General features: G+C 33.4%; 1 protein-coding gene across 2 annotated transcripts in view; it reads left to right on the plus strand.

Moving 5' to 3' along the window:
* The window catches only part of Sas-4 (spindle assembly abnormal 4), a 527,986-nt gene that overhangs the window by 423,011 nt on the left and 88,602 nt on the right, over positions 1-16,373 (plus strand). For both annotated transcript variants that reach the window (XM_090396928.1, XM_090396929.1), the window contains one exon: positions 9,396-9,536. In XM_090396928.1, coding sequence (XP_090253054.1) covers positions 9,396-9,536 — 141 coding nt within the window. The remainder of the gene's footprint in view (positions 1-9,395; positions 9,537-16,373) is intronic.

Consider the following 16,373-nt stretch of genomic DNA (forward strand, 5'->3'; position numbering starts at 1 on the left):
AATCATAAAAGAAAGGTTTACAGATTTTGGAGGACATAGATTCTAATGAGGAACGAACTGTAGCCACAAGGCAAAAGGCAAGGAATAAAAAAAATCATTAGCTTGCTATGAAGAAATTTTGATTGACAAGAAAAATTATTATGCCGTAAGACGAATCTGTTAGATTTTATGAAACCATCACCATCGAAATAACTTTCTTTTTTTTATGTACAAAAAACTACAATTATGATTATATTTCTTAAAAAATATAGGTGTTTTTGTAAACCTTGGGTCCCAATTGTATGTTTGTATATATATAAATTACATGCAAAATTATATCCCGAGTTACGCGAATTCGACTTACGCGCTTTTTGTTGGTCCCACATACCGCGTAACTTCGGGGTTTTACTGTATTCAGTTTATATATTCAGGCAATGACAATCAAGGAAAAGGAGTAGCCATAGAATTCAACGCTACAAGACTAATCATCTTCAATGGTAGGCAGTCTCAAGTAGAATAATGTGGTCAAATATCAGAATGGGGAACTGGACAATGAGAGTCATTTGTGCCTATGATCCCACAGAAGGTTCTACTAAAGTAGAAGTGGAGAAATCTTTTGAGGCTTTAGAGAAAGCAACTGACGCAACTGAAAAATGAAAAGTTGGTCCTTGTTGGTAATCTAAATAGCAGAGTAGGAAATGATTGTCAGACATACAAAAATATATTGGGAAAATTTGATGAAAAGAGTAAAGCGAATAATAATGACAAATACTTGTTGGATTTCTGCTCAGGACATGGACTGGTTATTACTAACACAATATTCCAACATAAAAATGTGCACAAATTCACATGGTTAGTAAGGAATAAGAAAATCTCATTGACTATGTTATTGTTGATAGTAATGTTGTTTTCTCCCTGGTGCAGGACACCAGGAGAAAACACCAGCGTGTACAGAGGATTTGAAATTGGAAGTGATCACCATTTAGTCTTGAGGATAAAATTGAATTTCATATTGAAAAGAAGAACTTGTAAAAAAGTTTTAAAGTAAATAAAAGTTGAGCAGCTCTCAGATGGGAACTGCAGACTAAAATACACAAACATGATTGACGAAAAAATGAAAGAGTTTGAGAACAACAACCAAACCTTGGAGATTCATTAGCAAGCTCTGAAGAAAACACTGATTGATTCAGATAGAGAGGCATGTGGTGAGGTTGTCTGTAAGGATAAAAAATCAGAACTCCATGGTGGACACAGGAAGTTAAAGAAACAAATCAGTGAAAGAAAAGAAGAAAGCATATCAAACGTTCCTGGCAAATAAGTCACCTTTTGCTCTTAGAGAATACAGAAACAAATGTAAGAAAGCTAAACACTATGTAAAACTAGCTAAACAAAAGTCATGGGAGAACTTTGGTAAGAACATAGAAAATAAATATCAAGCAGCTGGAAGATATTCTCAAAAATGGAGGAAAGAGTGCTGTAAAAAGAATTACAGAAATAAAGGTGACATGAAAACAGGAGAAAAAGATATCCTTGAAGTATGGAGTAATTACTTTGAAAAATTGCTAAATGAAACAAGCAGTGATGACAGTGCAGTGGTAAAAAGCACTGACCAGGTATGCAGTCAGGAATACATATCCATTCTTGAAGTAGAAAAAGCCATCAAAAGCCTGCAATGTGGAAAGGCAGCAGGAGTAGATGATATTGGACCAGAAATGCTCAAGTATGAAGGTATAAAAGTCTTACAGTGGCTGCACTGCATAGTTCAGAAGGCCTGGACAGAGGGACAAATTCTAGATGATTGGAGTAGAGCTCTCATAGTACCCATATATAAAAAGGGAAATAAAACTGAATGTGAGAATTACAAAGATATATCCTTACTGGGTGTGCCTGGTAAGATATATGCAAGTATATTTGAGAAACGTTTGAGAAGGATTGTTGAAGAGAAGCTTAGTGAAGAACAAGCTGGATTCGATCCAAATAGAGGCTATCAGGATCAGATTTTCACTTTACGACATATAGTTGAGAAATCGTGGGAATATAACAAAGATCTGTATTTAAGTTTTGTAGATCTGGAAAAGGCATATGACAAGGTTCCGAGAGAGAAGCTATTCAAAACGCTGCAGTTATGTGGTGTAAATGGGACATTATATCAAGCAATACTTTGTCATTATTTGAGTTATTACTCAGCAGTTAGAATTGAAAGAAGTACGCCAGATTTAACACAGATGGTTTAGTGTTAAATCTGGTGTCAGATAAAGATGTGCATTATCTCCTCTGTTATTCATTATCTATATGGATCACATTATGAAGTAAAGTGGTATTAAACCTGATATCAAAATTGGAGTTAATGTCAGCTCTTTACTTTATGCGGATGATGTTATACTTGTAATAAATCGCTACAAGTCTGCAAGATTCCCTGACTAAAGTGAATACCTGTTGTGATAGATATGGTATGAAGGGTCAACATGAAAAAGACAAAGACATTGAAAATAGACAGAAATATTGAAATATTCAACTGCATTGTGCATGGAGAACCTATAGAACAAGTAAAACATTTCAGCTACTTAGGCACAATTTTTAGTGAAGATATTAAATTAAATATGGAAATAGGCAACAAAATCAACAAAGCTGGTATGGTCAGTTTATTCAGTTGAAAGAAAGTCAACTGAATAAATTTATATGGAATAGCAGAGAAATTAGCCAAAACACTAAATGGGTTGTATACAGACAGTGTTCAAGTCAATTTTTACTTATGGATCTGAGAGCTGGGTCAGAAGTAAAACACTTGGCCAAAGACTATAGACTGCAGATATGAGAGTCCTGAGAAAGATTAGGGGCATGAACAGATGGCATCAATGGCAACATCATATTAAAAACGAGGATATTAGGAAAGAACTTGACATTTTCAGCATCCAAGAATTCATTAGCAGAACTAATCTCAGCTGGTATGGTCACTTAAACAGAATGGATAAAACAAGTGTAGTCTGCCAAGTTGGCAGTGAAAAGACCCAGAGGAAGACCAAGATATAGGTGGATTGATATAGTAAAAAGTGCCTTAGAAGATAGAAATATAAGATCTGATAATGTTTGAGTCTTGACAGGTAACAGACTGATTTGGAGGAAATTTGTAGATAGGAAGTTAGTAATGATGTAATTTTTCATGTCATACTATCATATGAGTAATTTGATGATGATCTTAAAAACTCAAACCTTTTAGTACCTGAAGTTTCAGAATCTCTAAAACAAGAATCGGTAATTATTAAGGAAACAGCCTTACTAAATGGATATAATCCAATATCAACCCAAAAAATAATTAACCACTCTCCTACAAATCAACCCAGATAAGAAGAAGACAGGACTCCTATACCATATATAAAGGCATCTCTGAACGTTTGGCAAAAATGATGAATATTGACTCATTGCTACCTATAAACCATCAATCAAATTCACAAAACCAATAATGCTACCTGCCTTATATGAAATACCATGTTTGTTAACTTGTCTTAATATGGACAAACAGGATGATCTATAAAGGAATGTATATCTGAACATCAAGACCACATCCGTCTTATCAAAACCTCACAAATCTGGCCTTGCACAACATGAAATTGAAAACGCTAACCAGGATCCAATAGCAGAATGTTAAGCTGCTACATAGATCTATATTCATGTTTATATAAACATGAACATTTATATAAAGAGAGAATGCTGAAGCCTTACTTCATAGACCTGATTATAATCAGAACTGTCTCACTATTCCAAAAGTTTGGGAAATTGTTATCCTCATTTGTATTAAATAATTTATTTGTTATATGGTTAATTTAGTTTGATTAATTTTAATTTCATCCCAGTAGTTTTAATCCATGAACATGCAACCATAGAGCGATTCCAATTTAAGCAAGCATGCTACTGTTTTTTGAATTGATTTCCTGTTGTTTGGTAATTGTACCTCTGATGTCTTATGATATGTAAGACGAAATATTTACATAATAAAAAGTTATTTACTGTGGCATACACCTTATTCAGTTAAAATGCAACATATGGCATATATTATCCAGCCTGGTTTGGCACGTGGTTAATATATTTGCTTTCCAACCAACAGATCACATGTTTGAATCCTGCCAAGGATATGGATGTTTGTAATTGTCTTTAGGTGGGAGATGAATTTCATTGCCTGGTGTGAGACTACTGTCCTGCTTATTTGAGGCCTGAAGTAGCTTGGAAAAGTTCCATGTTTGTCACTACAACAGGGTTTCTGGACTATGTAAAAATAAATAAAAAAATAAATAAATCGATAAAAATTGGGAGGGGGGAAATCCTTAGTCCACCCCACAGTACAAATATACTATAGGTTTACTAATAACCTTTCATGGGTGGGAACAACTTAAAATATAGACAGTATACAGCCATTGACTTTTTATCTACTCTAGCCAGTTTGTCTATTTGGCATTTTGGAAAAATATGCTATTGATTCTGCCTTTCTCAGACCTTTTTTGGCTGTGATATATTCATGATGCTATTTCCAAATGGAGAGCATTTTGTAAGATGACTCAGATCTATTAGACTCTTTCCACCTCACTAGCCAGCACCCCAAAATCCAGTTTACTATAGAAAAAGAAAATAACAGTAGTCTGACTTTTCTAGACGCAATAATTTACCAATAGCTTTCTTTCTTTCTTAATTTGTAGAAAATCTACACATATGGGATACAGTTTAACTTCCCAGTCACTTCCCTTCCAGTAATATAGCACTAATATCCCTTATTAACAGAACCTCAAACATCTGTTCCATCTGGGCTTCCCCCCAAAACTGAACTCTGGTTTATTTGCAGGATTTTCTGTCCAGTGGCTTTCAGTACTGAAAAAGATTAACACAATAGTTGTTTCTCCTATCACCTCACCTCACTCTCAATGTACGGATCACGGTAATGCTATTTCTGGGTCTCATCAAAATATATAGTCTTAACTTTAAGGAAATATAATCTCTTCTACTCTCCTGGAGTTCAGCTCCTTCTGCTTTGTGTTCCAAGTGGACAAAGGTTCCTTGTTCTTGCAACTTGTCATATTATGAACAAACTGGGAGGTCTGCCAACATCCACCTTGAAAAACACCAGAAATATATCTATTGCCACAACTATGGTAAGTCAGGTCTAACTGATCCTGCCAAGGATACTTGACGCAGAATCAACTGGGAAAAAGTGCTGTGCTTTACTGTAGCCACTACAAACTTTAAAGAGATTTTTTTGGAATCAGCAACACAACAGATTCAAAAAACCAACCAATTCTATATAAATATGGTTAAACACTTCTCAAGATCTGGGAAGCATTAATTCTCAGACCTGCTACACAACAGCCAAGGCTAGCTACCAACATCCATAATCTGTAACAGATCTTCTTCTGTTCATGGCAGGTTGAGTTCCTCAAAGACGAATTTTTGCCATTTCTTTCTGTCTGCCGTCTTTTTATGAAGTTCTCTTATGGTGTTTAGAGAAAGTTAGTGCTTTTTTTAATGTTGTCAATTCATTTCTTTCTTGGTCTTCCATTGCTAGTCCTTCAATTCTACCATTTAACAATATGTTTGGTAGTCTTTCTGGGTTCATTCTTGTTGATTTTATCCAAGCAAAAAAAAGTGTCTTTGCCCAATTTATGAAAAAATGTTTTCTACATTTATCTGATACAAACTTCTCACCAAATTGTATGCCTTAGTCATTATACTACTCCTTGTTTCCACCAGGCTGTGCAGATGGTGTTCCTTTACTTTGTTCTTATTTCCAGAAATTCAGAAATATAACATTACTTGAATTGCTCTTCTGTGAATCTTTTCCAAAATCTCTTGATCTCCTCAAAAGCGAGGTGACCAAATGTATTCATGGTATAATCCAAATGCAGTCTGATCCAGTTGTTGCACAGTGCTCTTTATTTCTACATAATAATGTCCTCTTCACCATTGCCATAATTACAGTATTAAATTTCCCTGAATTTCAGGTCCTTGTGTGACATCTCCCCCCCCCCACACACACACATCCCCATTATCTGGTCTCTTCTTTCCTGCCTCCAGTAAATGCACTTATTGAATATGCAACATTTCATCCTTGTCTTAACAAATTTCATTACCTTACAATTTACAATACTGAACTGGTTCTCTTCCCCCCCCCCCACTACCTATTTGTCTGCACAGATATTTGTATTCAAATCTTTCTGGAGTGCAGCTAATATCAGAATTTTATCATCTACAATCAGTTGTGTACCCCCAATTTAAACTTTTCCAAGCATCATTAGCATTGAGGAATGGTCCTTGAACATCTAATGCATACTACTGTGACCTGCTTCTTCTGGATATTGCTTTTCCACACTAACATCTTGATACTTATCCTATATTCAGGCTGTTATCCTCCATCTCACTAATCTCTGTTATTCAGCCCTATTTGTTGCAATTTATAAACCACTTTGTCATGTTACTATCTTAATTCTTGGTAAAATCTTGATATACTACTGTATCAGCTTGTTAAGTGAATTGCTAAACTACAATCACCACCAACAACAAACCCATACTGACCTTTATACTGAATCCTGTATCCAAGTGTAAGCAAACAAAGTTTGCACCTGAAAATATCTTCAGGACTGGAGTAAGGTAGTGCAACATCACCCACGTGGTTGGGCTTAGTATTATGTGGTATTTGTGTACATGTTACATTAGTTTTTTTGTAATCCCTGATGTCTCAGTGACTGAGACGAAATATAGGAAGTATTAAATTCTATTTTAATGCTTTCTGAGTGCTGTATACAATCCATTAAGCCTCCAACAAAATGGGGGAATGATATCAAGCAATACTTAGTCTTTGAGTTGTAATTCAGCAGTTAGAATTAAAGGAAGTATAGGAAGATGGTTTAATGTTTAAATCTGGTGTCAGACAAGGATTTACATGATTCCTTCTGTTATTCATTATCTATATGGATCACATTATAAAGGAAAGTGGTATTAAACGTGATATCAAAATTGGAGATGTTGTCTCAGCTTTTTACTTTATGCAGATGATGTTATACTTGTAATAAATCCCATACACATTGCAAGATTCCCTGACTAAATAAATATCAACTGCATTGTGAATGGAGAACTTATAGAACAAGTAAAACCTTTCAGCTACTTATCCACGATTTTTAATGAAGATGGTAAATTAAATATGGAAATAGACAACAGAATCAACAAAGCTGGTATAGTAGGAAGTCAACTGAATAAATTTATATGGAGTAAGAGAGAAATTAGTTAAATTACTTAAGTAGATGTATATAAGACAGTGTTCAAACCAATTTTAACTTATGGATCTGAGAGCTGGGTTAGAAATAAAACACTTGACCAAAGACTAGAGACCACAGATGTGAGAGTCCTAAGAAAGATTAGGGACATGAACAGATAGCATCAGTGGCAATACCATATATCATATTAAAAAAATGAGGCTATTAGGAAACAGCCTAACATTGTTAGCATCCAGGAATGTGTTCACAGAGCTAATCTTAGGTGGTATTGTCACTTAAACAGAATGGGAGAGAAAAGATTATCAAAACAAGTGTGCTCTGCCAAGTTGAGGTGGATCGATACAGTAAAAAGTGCCTTAGAAAAATTAAATATAAGATCTGATAATGTTGGAATCTTGACAGGTAACAGACTGATTTGGAGATAAATTGTAGATAGGAAGTTAGTGGTGATGAAAGTTTTTCATGCACACTATCATATCCTCTACGTCTTTTGAGGGTACATGTCAGGAATTGGATGATGATGATGATAGACTGATGGGCACCCTACCTTAGACTGAACACAAGCTACCTGTTCGTCATTTGTGTCTCCTCCCTCTTTCTAATTGGATATGACTAATTATAAAGTTGACTGACTGCTAAAGCTTCAGGTTAGCAGTCAGTCATCTATTTTTTCATTATGTCATCTATTTAATCCACTGACTGCTAAAGCTTCAGTGGATTAAATAACTGCTGTTAAATTACATTAATTTAATCTAACATAACATTTTGAAATTTAAATTTATTCTGGATTTTCAGTTTTATGATATCACAATTTTCTTTTATTCTTTTGTATTTGTCTCTCATTATTGTTTGTCATGTGTGCTTTTAAAATTCTAAAAATTATTTCTCAAGCAGGATTAGGATGAAGGACAATGATTAATGATTATGTTAACAATTATTTTTGAATTATAACCATTAGAGATGAAAGTAGTTCTGACAAATGACAGTTCATTGTTTAAAAGAGAATCAGCAGAACATATCTTATGTGCATGGCGAAGTAAAGTTTTAATCACACCATATTTCTGACAGGAGCGATTATGAGAAGCAGAATTAATATAATTACCATTATGAGTTGGTTTCCTGTAACTGAGAACTGTAGACTGCCATTAGATTGATGCAGAATAAGAACATCCAGAAAATAGAGACAACTGTGATCTTCTACTTCAAGTGTAAATTTAATTCTTGGATTTACTGAATTAAAGTTCAGATAAAGAAGAGTTCCATACAGCAAAAATATCATCGACATATCTGTACCAAATAGATGGCTTTGGAGAAAAAAAGGTTGAAAACCTTTTTTTCTCCAAAGGTTTTCAACCTAAACCTTTAGTTTAAAAACCTTTCTCCAAAGGTTTTTAAACTAAAGGTTGTTGTTTAGCTACCCATGCCTTATTCGTTTGGCATAGAATTCACTGGAACAAAACTGAAGTCCTACACAAAAGTTATTTTCTTCTTGAAAGATTATATAAAGAAAGTTGTGAAGCCCACGTTCACAGTCTGAACCTCAGCAAAAATGATTGCCTTAAGCTTCCCCAATTTTGTGACATCAGCCCTAAGAAATACTCCTTGTTCCTGCGTTTCTGTGTAATTGTAATTATTTAAAATTATTTCTTTGAATTCTTATAATTGTAGATGGTGTTATCATCCTGTAGTTGATAGCATATGCTGTCATTCGACTGTTAAGTCTTATGTGCTGGTTTGAAAGATTTAATGGAATGAATATACACACATAATTCATTAATAATAAATTCAATTAAACGTGTTTAATTATTTAAGTTCTTGTATTCATTCCATTAAACCTTATAATGACATGTATATTGCCCTATGCCTGTAAGTTAAGCATCGGTCTTATTCTGTTTATCTCTTTTCAACTGTATTGACAATGACTAGGAAATCTAACTGAAAATTCTACAGATATTAAGTTTTGCCTGATGTGTCATTTTATTTACATTGTAATTTTATCATTATGTCATCTTCTTATGTTTCACTATTTAGTTCTATACTAAATTATATTTTTCTCTCACTATAACGTTTTGTTTTAATTACAAAATTATTTTACATTCATGTTTTAGAAAGCTGGGCAGTAATTAGGAAAGATAGTTTTAATCAGGTTTTGTATTATTTTAGATCGAAAGGATGTATTTAAATGGAGAAAAAGAAATAATTTATCCAAGTGGCACACGTAAACATATCGGTGCTGATACTCTTACAGTCACGGTATATTTTTACAATGGTGATATTAAAGAACTTCTACCTGACAAAAAAGTAGTAAGTTATTATAAGTGCTGTATTTTTTGTTGCTTTAAAGTTTTTTCTTCATTTTGGTATATCTGATTGCTCTTTTGTGCTAGAATGATTTTTTGTTTGTTTGTTTGTATTGCATCTAATATGGGCAACGAAAAAGCATATTGTTATGTAAACCAAGAATGTAGACCTCTAACAGAGGTCTATGTTCTTGCTAATGGTCATTTAGCAAAAAAAAACAAAAAAAAACCATAATAATTCATCATATTTATCTCTTTGTAAAGCATCACTGATCATATGTTGCATTATTTATATATAGATAACATGAATGCATATATGTGTGAAGAAAAGATATCATTTTTCCAAATAGCATATCACTCCAACTATTAATTAATCAAGTATTATGACGTTAAATTTTTAAATTTTTCAGGTAATGACAATTTTTACCAAAATATTAATTAAAAAGCTTTAATCAATACCTTCCTGTATTTTAACAATGTTACATTGACATCTTCTGGGAACATAAAAACTATGATATGTGCATGCAGCCACTAACGAGCACAAAAAAGAAAAAAAAATTTTTTTGCTCAGTGTTAGTGCCTGCAAAAAAGAAGAAATTAATGCATGTCATTAATAAATCGGTGAACATTATTATTAAATATTGAATCTTAATAAATTTAATATCATTGAATATTATTATTAAAAAGAAATAAAAGTAAGAGGGAAAGGTAAAAGCCTTTAGCTCCCCCATGAAATATCACTCAACAATGTTAGCACAATAGTGTTCTGTGAGGAAAAGTGGAGAATATTGGATGAGTTCATTTTGACAAGAAAGTTGTTACCTGACTTTTTTTATATAAAATATCACAAATTTATTAGTTGTTGAAAATAAGTAATACACCAACTAGTTGCACCACTGCCTAAAATATAACTGGTGGCTTCTTCAAGGTTAAAAACATGGATTGCAAAATTGATTAAATGCTGAAAAACTGTTGCAAGGCAATTAGGTAAAATTCATGCTAACCATTACACATATACAAGAGATTTCCATGGTCATTTAGTCTTATAAAATAAGACTAAATGACCATGTGTGTCACTTACAAGGGGAATCTGGAAAGTTCTGATAAACACCTAGAACAAAATTGATATTAAAGCAACTGAAATAACCATAAGAAAGAACATATGAGGATATAAGAACATAAGTTACCTTCATAACTCTGCTACTAGTATGTTCTTTCTTGTGGTTATTATTATTATGTGACACCTCCAGGGAGTCCAAAGACTCATTAAGGGAGAGTGTGCCAACAGCATCGAACGATTGATCTCCTTCCAACTACTAACCACACTCAAACTTGCTTAACATTTTGCATGAGCCATTAGTAGCAAAGACTCCAGTCGACCAATCAGTTGCTTTAATATTTTTTTTGTTCTAGGTGTTTATCAGAACTTTCCAGACCCCTCGTAATATCAGTCCTTGGTTTTTATTCAGTGATCTGTGCAAATAGATGACTAAAACTGATTCCTTCAGAAATCTGGAATAAAAGTTATTTTCTATATAAGGAATGGTTGAAAAGTTCTAATCAGCTGTATAGTTGGCCAAACCAGATCTGGTCTAACATCTGCAATATATTCTTTCTTTCTGACCTCAAACCTACAGCTGTCTGTCCTACGTAATCAGAACCACACAAGTGTGAACTTCTGTATATTCCTGGATATTTGTAGAAAGCTGTGCTATCTTTAGGAGACCTTGGTTTAACTTTTAAAACCAATATTCAAACTATTTGCAACCTCCTGAGGGGAGTTAACCTATCTCACACAAAGGTGGAAGGATTTTTCATACAAAAAAAAATCTGTTCTTTTCATCCCTTGAGCTGACCTGAAGAACACACACAAAATTTATAGTCATGATACACTGGCTTCATATTCTTAGCTGCATTGGCTGTAATGCCAAACACTCGCAATGAACCGACCTTAAATTTATGATGATAACTCACTGGATTCATATTGAATGATAATGGATAGATTAGTTATCACTTGTATTATTATTAATGAAAGAGATATTACAATATGAAAAAGATATATTCATTTTAGTAAAATTATGGAGATTACAACTGTGTAAGGAATAATTACTTTAATTTCCTCATGTTTTAGCCTTCATATTAAAATCATCATCTGGAGTATACACATATACTCTGAAAAGAACATTCCTTTTCACCTATCCTCCTCCTCCTCAATGCGGGATTAGTTACAATCGAAGAAATCATTACAAAAAAGAGGCACATTCGGCAACATACAGGAATGAATGCTGGTAATTTTACTCACTTCACCAGATGAATGGAAAGTTATGTCATCCATGGAGGAAGTGGATCCTTCCGCCATGGATGACCTTAATATGAAGGTTGAAACATCAGGAAATTAAAGTAATTATTCCTAACACGCTTGTAGTCTCCATAATTTTACTAAAATGAATGCTGATCACTATATAAGACTAAACGAAAGAGATATAGTTCTTGGATTTTGGACATACTTAACTGAATAGACGGTTTCAAAAAAACTGAAGCATGTGATAAATGCCCTGAGTGTGATAGCAATTTCAACAACTAAATGTGAATGAGGATTCTCCCAAATTAATCTGATCTCCAATCCAACTAGAGCTTTGTTGATGACAAAAACAATTTCTTCACTACTGTTCATTAAAATGGTAGATCGACTGCTGACATGCTTTGATTCAGCAATTTATGTTGATTCGTGCATAAGGAAAGAAATTGGCATATTATGTTGGATGGAACTTAATAAATATTCAGAATTTTTTTTTAAAAAAATTATATACAAATATATAAAATTTATATATAATATAATATAAATAAAATATATAATATTATATACCAGGGGTGGCCAAGACGTCGACCGCAAGGCACCTGAATGTAGCAAATTCGTTTCTTAACAAATGTAGCAAATTAAATGAATAAAAGATTGAAAATTAATAGATAAATGATAAACAAAATTATTAATTGATAAAAAAAGTTGTCAGACATGTCGAAGTAATTTATTTCTAATCTGATGTAAAGTTTATAATTTAGCGGTTAACAATGAAGCCATCGCTTTACAGCAGTCACGTGATTCGCTTCATCCAGAAACATTTGCTTGACAGTTCTGAATGTGCCCAATGGTAACACATTTGATGATGTGTACACTGGCAGTTGACAGTCCATCTGTGTATTGATCTTGATCAAGACTCATGCAGCCAAAGTGTTCTGATTATCCAGTATTTTAGTACCGAGTAATCCCATGAAATCGTTTTCCGTTTATCGATCTTTAGTGTATTATTTTAAATTAAGCAAGTGAATGCAATTAGTATTGTTAAAAAATAAATAAAAAAAAACAATTAAGGATAACAATGAGTGATCCAAGAACAAGTGCGAAAAAAATAAAAACTTATCACTATTATAAAGAATGGGAAGAAGATTTTTTTTTCTTTATTATGATGAAAGAGAAATGCGTATGTATAATTTGCAACGCGAATGTGGCTTTACCGAAAAAAACAAACGTTGAAAGGCGCTATCGAACCTGTTCATAAAAAACTACGAAGAAGATTATCCACAAGGCACTGCCTTAAGAAAAGCAAAGGGACATCAAATGAAGACACTACTGACAGCACAACAAAATATTTTCGTCAAATACAATACAGGTGCAAAGGCTGCTACAATTGCATCATTCAAAGTTGCTGAAACTTTAATTAAGGGTAATAAGCCGTTTCAAGATGGAGAATTATGGAAGGAAGCCTTCATCAAAGCTGGTGAAATATTATTTCAAAATTTTAAGAATAAATCAGAAATAATAACTGCTATAACAATATGTCATTATAACGAAACACAATCATGCATAGAGCAGAAGAAACCAGCCAGAACCTTGAAAAGATTCTGCATGAAAACATAAACAAGTGCAATTTTTTGTCACTACAGTTTGACAAATCTACTGATTACTGGTACTGCACAATTATGTATTTTTATTCGAATGATTTTGGGGATATGTCTGCCACTGAAGAATTATTAACCATTATTCCAATTCAAGGACGAACAAGAGGTCAAGATATCTATGATTAATTTAAGAATTACATTGTATGTACAAGTTTTCCAATTCATAAGTTAGTGTCAATAACTACGGACGAATTGCCTGCAATAAAATCAGTTTCGTCACTCTTTGTAAAAACGATTAAGATATACCATGTTTTGTGGACTATCATTGCATCATCCATCAGCAGGCCTTGTGTTCAAAAGTACTGAAATTCAATCATGTTATGAATGTTGCTTTCAAAATTGTTAATTCAATAAGATCAAATAGCTTTCTGCGTCGTTAATTTCGGGCTTTGCTAAAAGAATGCAAGAGTGAGCATAGTGAATTATTGTTACATACTGACATAAGATGGTTAAGTCACACCACATTTTTAGCAAGATTCAGAGAACTTCTTCCACAAATAAATTCGTTTTTGAAAAACAGATGATTCACATCCAGAATTAAATGATAAAGAATGGCTACTTGACCTCACCTTTTTCTGTGACATTACAGAAAACTAAATAACCTAAACTTAGAATTACAAGGAAAAATAAAACAATCATTGATATGATAAGCTCCCTAAAATCATTCAAGGAAAAATTAAACATGCTTGAAATACAATTAAAGCGGTGTGAATTGAAACATTTTAAAAATTTGGCCGACCAGTCAAGAGATATACAAAACGTCACCTTTAATAAACAACTGAAAGCATAAGACTTTTAATGAACGAATTTGAGGTAAGATTTGTAGGAATCAGTAAGCTCGATGATATCGCTACTTTTTTATCATATCCCTTCAATGAAAATATTAATTTTGAGAATACAGCTTCAAAATTGAATGAATTTCTCATAAATTCATTTCTTATAAATATGAAATGCGATATCCACCTCAAATCAATTGCTTCAAATAATAGTTTTTGGAAGTTGATCCAAAAAAGTAAATTTCCAAATATTTGGAGAATCGCCTCTTATTTTAACGCATTTTTTGGATCAACTTATTTGTGCGAATCGGCATTCTCATGTATGGATGCTATTAAGACAAAGCATAGGTCGCAGCTAAATGATCCACATCTGGAATCGTGTTTACGAATTTCTTTAAGTTCGTGCGATCCAGATTATGATCGCTTAGCTGCATCTATGCAATGTCAGGTATCGTCCAATTAAATTAAAATATTCAATTTTATTTGTATAATTTTATATAATTTTTTGTATTTTTTATTGTTATTATTTTTTAATAAAGTTATGAACAGTAAATTTTCTTTTCTTTTTTTTTTTTGTTATATTTATTGCCTTATAAACTTTTAAAAATCTCGAAAATATTCCACAATATATAGAAACAATGTTTTGCTTATTGTTTGAAAAAATTTCGTTAGCATTGCTTATCGATGCAAATTGTTAATGGCTTGTTTTTCATGACACTAGTTTTGTGGTGGATGCCATTAAGAGTATGTGTGTGTGTGTGGGGGCTTATGTAGATGGTGATGGATCGACAGTCTGAAGAAAGATGCATTACAAGTGTATCAGAAATGGAAGTGCATCGTGGTTTTCAATTTTAATGATAAACTGTATGCATTTGTTGATGGAAGTTTTTTCACTTGGTTATGTGCTACCAATTATATATTTGGTTTAATCTTTTATCCAAGTGTAAGCAAACAAAGTTTGCACCTCAAGTATCTTCAGTACTGGGGTAACTCGTGGTAAAGGTGGAGTAAGTTCTAATCACTTGCCTTAGTATCTCTCGTAATGCAAAGCACATCTCCTTGCAGACATGTATAATGCTATGCATTAAGGGAAGGGCCACTATCCAGACCGGTTTCGACCTTTATTGAGATTGGTGAAAGCAAGACCCAGAGGTGGTGATGCTAAGGTGGAAGTAATGCAGAATGCACATGTATAATGCATAGCATTATACATGTCTACAAGGAGATGTGCTTTGCATTATGGGAGATACTAAGGCAAGTGATCTGAACTTACTCCACCTTTACCACGAGTTGCCCCAGTCCTGAAAATACTTCAGGTGCAAACTTTGTTTGCTTACACTTGGATAAAGGATTAAACCAAATATATAATTGGTAGCATAGCCAAGTGAAAAAACTTCCATCAACTATCTCTAATCCATTTTAAATGTGTTGACACCTTTTGGCAACTGATATATGGTGGTGTGACTTCTGCATTACTTCTACCTTAGTATCACCACCTCTGGGTCTGCCTCCCACTGATGAGACCTCAATAAAGGTCGAAACCTGGGTTTCGACCTTTATTGAGGTCTCATCAGTGGCCCTTCCCTTAATGCATAGCATTATACATGTCCGCAAGGAGATGTGCTTTACATTATGGGAGATACTAAGTCAAGTGATCAGAACTTATTTCACCTTTACCACGAGTTGCCCCAGTCCTGAAAATACTTAAAGCACAAACTTTTTTTGCTTACACTTGGATAAAGGATTAAACCAAATATATAATTGTATGCATTTGTGTTGTTTGTTCAGGCAGCTAAGGAAGGTTTTAAAGTTTTTTCAACCATGTAGCAAATAACATTTTCAACTTATCTTATCTTTGGTGACCTTATCAACCAACTAGTTAGAGGAAGGTAATTTCTTTAAAATTAAGCTTTCTAACTGACAGTCTGCTTCCTTTCGTTTCTGATGTCGTCTTTAGCAAATTTGTGTCGTAATATTAGATGGAGGCAAAAGAAAGGCCAAGCATCCCCTATCCCAACTGAAAGAAATGGATATATAATTCCAGATGAGTATAAATTTCTAGAAAATGGTGAGCAGTTTTTATTATACGATAGTGGTGAAGATGATGA

This window comes from Typopeltis vanoorti, chromosome 8 (assembly GCF_054136105.1).
Source record: "Typopeltis vanoorti isolate ZY-2024b chromosome 8, IOZ_Tvanoo_1.0, whole genome shotgun sequence".
NCBI lineage: Eukaryota > Metazoa > Arthropoda > Arachnida > Uropygi > Thelyphonidae > Typopeltis > Typopeltis vanoorti.